Source organism: Miscanthus floridulus, chromosome 15 (assembly GCF_019320115.1).
Source record: "Miscanthus floridulus cultivar M001 chromosome 15, ASM1932011v1, whole genome shotgun sequence".
In the NCBI taxonomy this organism is placed as follows: Eukaryota; Viridiplantae; Streptophyta; class Magnoliopsida; order Poales; family Poaceae; genus Miscanthus; species Miscanthus floridulus.
In genome coordinates, this window is record NC_089594.1 from 55,065,001 (window position 1) to 55,075,605 (window position 10,605).

The 10,605-nt window shown below is 37.8% G+C and overlaps 1 protein-coding gene across 1 annotated transcript; it reads left to right on the forward strand.

The window, feature by feature from the left end:
• The first annotated feature begins 5,537 nt into the window (after nucleotides 1–5,537).
• Nucleotides 5,538–9,753, forward strand: LOC136509270 (uncharacterized). The gene is made up of 2 exons (XM_066504085.1): nucleotides 5,538–5,817; nucleotides 9,253–9,753. Exons 1-2 carry the CDS (start codon nucleotides 5,662–5,664, stop codon nucleotides 9,334–9,336), a joined length of 240 nt encoding a protein of 79 aa, XP_066360182.1. The 5' UTR covers nucleotides 5,538–5,661; the 3' UTR covers nucleotides 9,337–9,753.
• The last annotated feature ends 852 nt before the right edge of the window (nucleotides 9,754–10,605 follow it).

Below are 10,605 nucleotides of genomic sequence, written 5' to 3' on the forward strand. Positions count from 1 at the left end.
ATTCTTGTGGTTAGAGAAAGATATTGAAGTCTAATGTCATCCAGAATTTTGTCATGATTTTTGGTAGTCCAAAGACAAAGATATAAATTGCTAAAGATAGGTTGCTTCGAAGGCACGATAGAGAAAACAGGAGAGAACCAAAACCCGACTATTTATTTCATTAATCCTTATACCTTAGGCCTATAAACTAAATGAAATTATGGGAACACCCAACAAGATCATTGCAGTCATTATAAAGATTCAAAACAATCATAAGCATAATGATAATTCAACAAAACAATAAAGGTGCACAATTTAATTATTAACTCAACTTGCATACTATCGTCCTCATTATACTAGGGTAACAATCCTAAGACTCATCTTTAGATTACGCAAGAAGGTGGTGAGGAATAGTTCTAAAAGCATATCAAATCAAGAAGTGAAGATGAGAACAAAGACTTTAAAATAAGCACCAAGGTAGAGATGAATAACAACGGTAGAGATATAGTAGAGAAGAAAATATCAAGGTTCATAGAGCAAGGGTTTTTGTAGCAACTTCTAAACCTTAGAACAACTAGTTTCTACTAGGCTTATGTCCTATGGTCAGCATTACTTTGATACCACTTTGTAGCACCCGATTTTAAGAATAAAACCAGATACACACCATATGTGAGCCCAGAAAGTCAAATCTCACATATAGCTATAAATAAGGGTAACATCAAAAGACAATGCTCAATATATAATGTACTTAGTACAAAGGATATAACCTTAGACAGCCAACAACAAAAAGACAACTCCGATCTTTGAGTGAAGACTCCAATTCCATAGGAACAACTGACTAGTTGATCACAAGTCTAACTCCTCTAGACTAGCAATCTAGTACCCATTCGGGATTTTTCAAAAGATTTAAAAAGTAAAGCAAGCATAAGTACATGTTGTACTCAACAAATATAATATGGGGTTCATGAGGCTCAAAAGGCTGACACTGGTTAACTACGATTAGCTTTTAATGAGTCATGATTTGAGCAATAGGATGGCAACAAGTTTATCCATAAGCCCACATAAACACATGATCTGGTAAACATGAATAATGAATAGCATAAACAGTAATCATTAGTGAGCATCTTCATCATCAGTATCATCAGTGTTCATCATCTATTCTATAAGGGTCCATGGCCGCTCGTGACCGTGAGCACGGCTGATATACCAATTTTAAACTTTGCAGAGGTTGTACACTTTTACTGTGAGTTGTGATTTACCCTTTCGCCTGAGGCGGCCAACCTTTGGACCCACTACCAAGGAAGGTTGGCAGGGTTCACTATGAAGCCTTTCAAAGGTTCATCTAACAAGTTAGGGCCGCTAAGGTTTCCCTATCAATAAGCATGAACCCCCCTCCAAGGAGTGACTAACAAAATACCAAAAAACTAAAGTGCACACTCTTGGCAGGCCGAGATCATACCTGTTGGAGCCCCTCTTACGCCATAAAGGTAACCACTAACAAACTAGAAAATATCCTCATACTAAGCTAAAGCCAGAGCTATGTAGCCCTCACAGCTGTACTGTAAGTCCTAGATGTTCGCTTACAGATAAGTCATTAGGGAGAGAAATATATAGCACCATAAAATAGCCCAATGCTCTAGCCCCCTTATTCCATGTTGCTAAAAAGCATCTTTTAATGTTTACTGCATATACCATTAGTCAAGTTACAAGATCATGGCTTTAGTTGAGCACTAGCATCATACTACCCAATGCAATAACCCATAGGAATCATAGAATCTTGGATATCAAATAGCTAGGAAAATTACTACGGTTGTCAAGGTAGACACATGCATATAATTAAATTATTAAAGTGAATAGGACAGCAAGGAAGATCCCAAGCTATACTTGCCTTAAACTCATATCCTTCTTCTATTGAATTGTAATCTCCAAAGGACTTCTTCTAGATCACCAACTTCTTTTATATCACCAACGCAAAGCTCACCGACTGGACATAATCATAAAGCACCACACAAGCATCCATGCGATCGTACATAAAGCAAACAATAGATTCAAATTAGAATAGTACACCAAACATAAAATCAAGATGAAATGTTTGTAAAATAAATCGACGTCTCGCTACGAACACATAGACATGAAAAGCACTCTAATTGGAGCTATAACGAAAAAGTTATGAATTAAACAAGATTTCCTTTAATAAAATAATAGATTAAATCTAACCTCAAATTTTAAAAGTTGAAAATATATTTAACAGTAGGATGAACATGTAGATTACTCAATTACGAATCTAATGCAACTTGAATGGATCAAAACGGAGTTAAAACAAAGATTTTATGGCGAAAACTGTAAATAGATGAAAGCGTATTTTGGATCTAACCGAAGAAACTACGTTTTCAAAACAAGAAAACATATTTTGAATCTAACAGAGGGATTTTACGCTTTCTGAAAGAAAAAACGTATTCCGAATCTACTAGAAAGAAACTACACTTTCAAAACGTATTTTGAATCTAATAGAGAGATTTTACGCTTTCTAAAAGAGAAAACGTATCCTGAATCTACTAGAAAGAAACTACGCTTTTAGAATAGGAAATTCAGAATAGGAAAACATATTCTGGAAGTGAGCCATGGATTGCGGGTTATATTATGCGAAACTGCAGGGGCTTTTTTGCAAATAAACCCGATGATAGGGTATGGGCGATCTTGGACCATTGGATTGAATCTGGATGACCCAAATTAGAATGGAGGGGGAGAGAGAGTCACCGGCCGGAGAATAAAATCAGCGCGGTGGAGCTCCATTACCGGCGGCGAGAAGCTCCCTAGAGCGCTTGGTTTGGCTCCTAGAGGCCACGATTTGACGAGCTGTGAGCACAGGGAATAAGAGGAGAAGATGACAAACTCACCTAGGGCCTTCTTGCGGTCGCCGGCGGGTCTATAGCGTCGGGCGGCATGGCGACGACGGTGACGGCGAGAAAAGGAGGAGAAAAATCTAATTTACTATACGAGGAATTTCTCAAACTAGGGGCTCCCCTTATGGTAGTTTTGGTGTGCTTTACCCAAAGGGTTGGTACATATTTATAGGAAGAAAAACTCCCCACATCTACATCAACTAGCAATATGGTACTAATTGATGTTATACCCTCCATATTTACTAATGGACCTAAATAATCATTAAAGTCCATTACTAAATAAATGTATGGGCCTTTGAGATTTATTAGGATTATTGCACATGGGCTTTGAGAGTTGGTTGGAAAATGAGATATATTATTTATTTTCAGAATTAATTAATTTCACGAATAAAATAATTCTAGAAAAGTCCAGAATTGATATTTAAGCCACGAAAAATACTCTAAGACCTCTAAAATTTTAGGGAAAATTTTCAGAGACACTTTAGAATATGATGAACCCAAATAAAGTATTTGGAGCTTATGAAAAGATATTTGGGAACTTAGAACATAAAGATTAATGTGAATAAGGTAGGAATTAAATTCTAGAAAGAAGCTGGAAAATTCCTAGAGATAGATATTCGTCTCCTAAACGTATTTTAAAAACACATAAGGGGCCCTCTAAATGTGTTTTGCACATAGAAACACAATGTGCGACCGGCACGAATGCAACAAACATGTTTCTACCTTAAGATTAATTTTAATCTAATGAAAATTTATTATTTCCCCTTGTTTTCATAAGCATAAAAATACAAATTAAATCATTTTAGCTCTATTTCAAGAGAAGCAAATTTGAGGATGTTACAGTTATACATCTTACCTTAAAAATTCTTCTAACATTTACTGATGCGAAGTCATTGATAATGGCATCAATATCAATTTCATCTAATAATTTCTTCTCGATGCATAAAGTTGTCAAACCATTTAATCTTTCTTGAGTCATTATGGACCTCAAATAATTCTTCAATAATTTAAGCTTTGAAAAGGTTCTTTCAGCAGAGCCCATAGCCATAGGCATAGTTAATAGGATTTTATAAGCAATGGAAATGTTAGGATAACAATCCACTTCTATGACAAACTCAAAATTCTCCATAGCAGATGTTAACCTATCTGGTAAAGTAAAATGCATAACACATAACTCAAAAATGAAGTCATTTATATCAACATCCGAGGAACCATCTAAAGAGAAAGTTTCTACAAATTTAGTGCATTGGTCTTTTAGATCAACACCATCCAATGACTGAGGGTATTGAATTCATTAGAAATCCAAATATTCCATTGAATGACTAGAGTCCTTGAAATTTGCTTTTCAATGAACTAATTGCCATATCAACCATAACCAAAAAATAATTAACTTCAAAATCCTTCTCAACTTGCAAAATAGCTTCACTGTAGTCAATTTTATCAAATTGTTTCTTCCTAAGAGAGCGATGCATTACTAGAAATGATGCCTCTACTCTCATTGCAAGTGCAATTTATGTGGCAGCAACCAGACTATCAACAAACCCATTATTTCTATGCTTTTATAGGTGGGAATGACACCCTAAGGAGGTGCACCGAAGGTCCACCAGGAGGAGATCCTAGGGGATCAACAGAATCACCTTTCCCTCCTAGGATCAGCCAAACCCTAGATGGTGCCATGTCCTTGTGGTCTTGATCTTCCCCGTGTGACTTTGGTTGGAACCAAATTGGAGTGGAGTTGGCCTTCTGGTCTTTGTATGTGTGTTGGTGATTTGTTGGGATCAGAATTTGAACTTATTCGCCATATTTCATGTGTTTTCCATGAAAAGATTCATGTGACCAAAATTTTCCAAGTACATGTGAAAATATGTTATTTGAAACTAAATATGAATGTTAGCAAGGCTAGGTCTCTATTATTTCTGAGAGAATTGACGGTCAAATTTGGCATTTAGTGACCACTAACAGAGAGACGGAGGGCGATGATGGAAGTCTAGCTATGGGGCGGAGGAGCGGGTGGAGAAGGCTGAGCAGAGAGGGTGGCTACACTAATCAGCAAATGTTCGCTAGATTAGAAACCAACAAACCATCAATGAACCTACATGATTTTTTTAGAAAAATTGTTTGTACAACTTTTGTTTTTTTGGAATGTATACATATAACTTTTGTGCATTACATTTTATGAGACAAAACTTATCACCACAATTTGTTATCTCATCCTTTTTAATAGAGATTTCATATAATTTTATAATCAACTTGTCATGGCAATTTTTATATAAGACCTTTGCAACCCATTTTTTGTTCATAACAATCAACGGACAAATTTTTCCTAATAATTTGTCAACAAAAAAATTCTAACTAAAACTTTCTATACCAAATTTTACAAATAATGTAACTTATACATATCTTTTCGTTGTTCAACGTCTCAAAAATTTATACACAACTTATCCAACATAATATTTTTTATTTAATCCTAAAAACTTTTTTGACTTAAAATTTGTTCATAATATATAGAAGAAAAATTTTAGGTTATGACAGTAAAAATTAAAAAGAAAAAGGAAATAAAAATAAAAAAGAAAAGGAGAGGCGAGAGGGGTGTCACTTACTCAAGACAATACCGTTAGTCCGTAACTTGTAATCCGTAGGCCCACGAAGGCCCAAGCCCAAACCTTGCCAAAACCCTTGTCCCGTCCTGCTCACTACCGTCTCCGAGCGCCACCGCCGCCAACGCCACCGCCGACGCGCGAGAAACCAGAGGAAGAAAAGGCCAACCGATCCAGCAGCGATGGCGGGCGGGGGCCTGCTGGGGGGCGCTTTCTGGGCGACGCGGGCGCTGGAGGTGGTCAAGCGGAACGATTCCCCGGGCCTGCTTTGGAAGCGCATCAAGCTCACCACCACCCGCAAGAACAACGCCAAGAAGCGCCTCAAGCGACTCTGGCAGGTCGGCTACCTTCCTCCTCTATTACGTTCCCACTACGGTGCTATCCGGTCAGCGTTGTGGGGAGAGCTAATGGGCTCTTCGCCGTCTCTTCGACCCATTCGTGGTTCATGTTGGTTTGATTGTTGCTTGCTGAATCTTCGGCTTGATTTTCCAATGGACTTAGCGTTGTGGGGAGAGCTAAGGGGTTCTTGTCTTCTGGGAGGGGACGACGATGACGAAGTTTACACAAAAGACTGAAAATATTTATCTTAGCCTTACCGAATCGATGTGGGGATGCTGTGTACCCTGTCAGGAACTCGTTTGTATTTTTGCTTTGTTAAAATTAGAACTTGATTTTGCACCTTGTTGGTTTGTTCTTCCTGCTGCTTGGCCATCAATATTAAGGGAAGCTGATAAGCTACCTCCAGGGTAAAACTGGAAAACTTGCTGGTTACCACGAATCAGGTGCAAGAGGTTGCAAGAAATGGTTAATGCTTCTAGATTGGATTATTAAAGTCGACTTGTGTCATTCAGGAGTTGCATAAAAGGTTACAACTGATGATTTGCACATGTTATTCCTGGAACTTGCCACCAAAATTGGCAGCCTTTTTTTTTCCTGTATATGAGATTTTCTCATAATCATGGGCACGTCTGTGCGATAATTGCATTTGTCAACCAATAGGAGGGATCTAATCCCACAAATATCTTTTTTTTATTCAGTCATTTACTGAAGCATTCTGTCTATTGGTCTCAAATGTCGTGGACTAGTGTAAGTCTTTGAAGTATATGGGCAGTTGAGTTGCCTTTGTGTTAAACTTAGCCTCTAGGCTGGCAGAGCTCGGGTCTAATTACGGTGAAAAAAATAATCTCTATTTTGATGAAAGATTAACCAGCATCTAGCATTAAACACTACTTAGTGGATCTTTAATTGCAGTCAGGGTGTTTCTGTATTTCTGTGTTGTTTTGCACATGGAGTTAATTGCTGGATTGCTGTTTGTCTTCTCTGGCAACTAGGCTTGTGCCTGTCAATTGCTATGTGCTCGCATCATGATCACATAGGCAACAGATTGCCATGGAGTACATCACATCGATACCAAGCTCACTAATAAGATAGTATTTTGGTTGACATTTGTTCACAAAATTACCACATTTCATACATGTTCATGAAAATTGGTGCTGCAGGCAGTCAGAATCATTCACTACCAATAGCATCCTCAGTTCACTGCTGTGCTATACTCTTTGTTTTCTGGATTGATACTGGATTTATCCTGCTCGTGCCTGAATCTTATTTCTGCAAGCATCAATAGTTGCTCCTAAGTTTCCCTGTTAATCCCTTGATTTTTTTTTAATTGAAACTTGTGTGATTCATGAGTCTAGCTTGTTGCAGATCAGAGTGTCTACTGTCTAGAAATGTTGGCAAAACCTCTTCCATTATACATGCCCAAATGTGACATATATGATACAGGGGAAAATGTTCAGTACAACCCATATCTTCGGTGGAATCCTGAAAACCCCCAAGATAAACATACTTAGGAGCTTTCAAAAAAATCAAAATGATGCTTATCCATACTGCATCTATAGATGTACATTGCCACAAAATTTGAGATTCAAACTCATTTTGTAAAAATTCATACGAAAATAACAAATTTCATGCAGAATTTTGTCTTCTAGTGCATATGCCCCTCAAATTTGTTATTTTCGTATGAATTTTTACATGTTGAGTTTGAATCTCAAATTTTGTGGCAATGTACATCTATAGAATGCACTATGGATGTGCATTGTTTCAAATTTATCTTAAACTCCTAAGTATATTTTTCTAGGGGATTTTCACAATTCCATTGAAGATGTGGTTTGCACTGAATATTTTCCTATGATACAGTGCAGCCACAAGTGCAGAGTCCTTTTTTGGTGGGATCAGTGTTAATGGACACTTGTTTGGTTTGATAGATGCGTAGCGTCACTGAAGATCGTATGTTTGGAAAACCTAGATTTAGGTCCATTTAACTTAACTTTAAGAAAATCACCATCTGCCAAGCTTAGTTTTCTTACTTGCTCACAAATCAAAAGTATGCTTTCGTCAAGTTTTGATCCTTCTCTTCTATTGCATTTTATAGATCTTGTGTTTCTTTCCCCTGAACACGCTACCTCTGAGCTGGTGCAGTTTTGCTGCACAAGAGTATTGAATGGCCGTTCTGGTCACTTGTTTTATCTTGATCTTTTCTTTTATTTAGATTTAGATATATGGAGCATAATGCACAATTATTCAAGTTACTTCCATTAGATGTTCCTTACATTTCTGTAACAAACCGATGATAAAAGAGTAAAAGACATAGTACAAGTGTGTTATCTTGCTTCTCTAATCTGATACCATGCATCTTACTAACTGGCTTTAGATAATTTTGGAAACAGAATTGTATGTACACCGCATCATGATTCAGAATCCTTGTGGTAAAGCCCATACATGCAGAGATATTGATTTCATTATTTAGGTTGCTCACTCCTGAGGCAGTAATTATTCATTTTTTGCACCCAACTCTTCCTTTATCCAGTACTATCAAGTTGTCCCGCTAATTGAGTCGGTAATCGGTCACTTGACCTTGATTAGGCTCTATGACTTGGTTTAACTGACCAGAAATCAATTCGTCTGATTAGTCATCGACTAATCACGATTAATCTGATGATTAGGTGGTGGACGACTAGACAGCATACTGGGCTGCAGCTGGACCACTTGGGCTTTCTTTTTTTTCACCCCAATAGGGTTTCCCTGTACCCACTTGGGCTTGTGGTCTTGCCTCATGGATCTCTGCTTAGTGCTTATATGATACATAAACATGTGTGTACAGGAGTACATGACACTTCTTTCACAAGTAACTGACCAACTGGACATCAAATCTCACAAGAATTTGCTGCTCTAGTGCTTTTATATTCTTGTTGTTTGCTTTATACCGTATAGTATATCGGTTGTTAAATATACAGAACGATTAGGACCGAGGGGCTGGTCAATGACTAATTGCGACTAGTCGGCTGGTTGGTCCCATTGCAACTAGAGTCGGCTAGACAAGTTGATAACATTACTTTTATCTGATGTTCAAAAATGCTCAATGGATGGATCTCATGTCAATACCTAAATACCTTGCTATACTAAAGTTAGGAGCAAATACTGTTTCCTAACCTTTAGGTCTGTTCCTTTCATCGAATTTAGAGTTGAACAAAGCTAAATTCTTGGATCTCATATAGGTGTCTTCCTACTCAGAAAGTTAAGGTTACAAATACTTTACCTTTAGGTCTGAAACATTGATGAATAACATGCAATAGTGAACAGCAGGGCTTCCTGCTTGCAAGTTTGATTTGCACGTTTTGGTTCAGTAGTCTCTTGCAGAACTGTCTTTTCATTGTTGCTAGGATCCAGCACTTCATACCGACAAGCAAGTAATATTTTGCAATGTTTTATCACAGAATGAGGCGGTTATAAGGGCTTGTGGTGAATCAGAATCCAAGTCAGGGTCAAACACGGCTTCCACGGCTGAGAAACAACAGTAGCTTGGAGCTGAATACACAACTGGAGCAGGTCCTATGACCTTCTCATGATAAGCTGAAGCCTGAACTATTTCCCCCAGTATTTTGAGTTTGCTGTCCTCAGATTGAAAGCCAAGTGCGTGTGTAAATCTTACTTTCTTCTTTCAGAGGACATCATTGCTTGGTACCACATGCAACCTTGCCCCCCTCCCGAATTCCATCGTTTTCGATTTCGCTGTTTCCATGTTACTTCTGGAAAAAAAAAACTACTTTTTGAGCTTGTTTTGCTTTCATCTATTCTGCATCATGCCTAGGTCACTCTAACTCCTATTCTGCATATGCTGATATGCTGTATTGTCTGCGGTAACGTAATGCATTGCACCCGTTGCTGTCGTTGACATCAGCTTCCCACCATTTTTTGAAGCTTGCAAGTTTGGTTAAGACATGTTGTCCCATGTGGTGTGCTATGTGTTCCATACTCTCAGCATGTGCTGATGTGCTGCATTAACAATATACGGTGATGGTACAAGGAAGCACGCAACGAAATGTCAGCCTGCGTGTGCCGTTTGCAAGCTGTGGGTTGGCGAATGCGGTGGACGGTGGTAGATTAAGAACCGAGACAAGATACGGCATGATATTTTACTTTCCTCATGATGTTATATCAATCTAAATACAGTACATCGTGCCATTCACTGATTGGTACTCTTTTCGGCTGAGTAAATTAACTTTTGGAGTTGTTCTGGGTAAATTTTTTTTTTATGTTCAGAGACTGAATTCATTGAAACAAAAATAGTATAAGTAGATATGATATGAAATATATCTTCGTACTATATTTTATTGAAATCATGTTAGTGATGTTTTATATAAACTTGGTTAAATTTTAAAAGTTTGACTTAAATTAACTTAGTTAATCTGTTTAGGGACTGAGGAAGTAGCACTTTATTCAGATTGAAGGGTGATTTTATTATATGCCGATTATGGAACGTAGGAAAATTCTTTCTAGTATGAATTCAAATGAGCTGTATTTTAAGCCTGGGGCTCAATGGTAAATGGAGAGAAGGTTAAAATTGCAGTGCTAATTGCATGCCAAACGTTGCTATGCTGCACATTAAAAGCATCCCAATTTCTTAGGTGCATCCTCGCAATGTTTCACGATGCATATTCTTAGCCATGCGTCCTACGTCATTTGACCTTTTTCTTGTCAAAATTTTGTGAAAAATGTGGTGACCTCGTCAAACTTTTGGTGTCAACAACACTTATGCCTAACATTAGCTGCTACAAAGTTACGCACCA

Coding starts and splice junctions, on each gene's coding strand:
- LOC136509270 (XM_066504085.1), top strand. CDS start 5,662: ATGGCGGGCGGGGGCCTGCTGGGGGGCGCTTTCTGGGCGACGCGGGCG. Junction 5,818..9,252: donor GCCTCAAGCGACTCTGGCAG/GTCGGCTACCTT, acceptor GTTTTATCACAG/AATGAGGCGGTTATAAGGGC.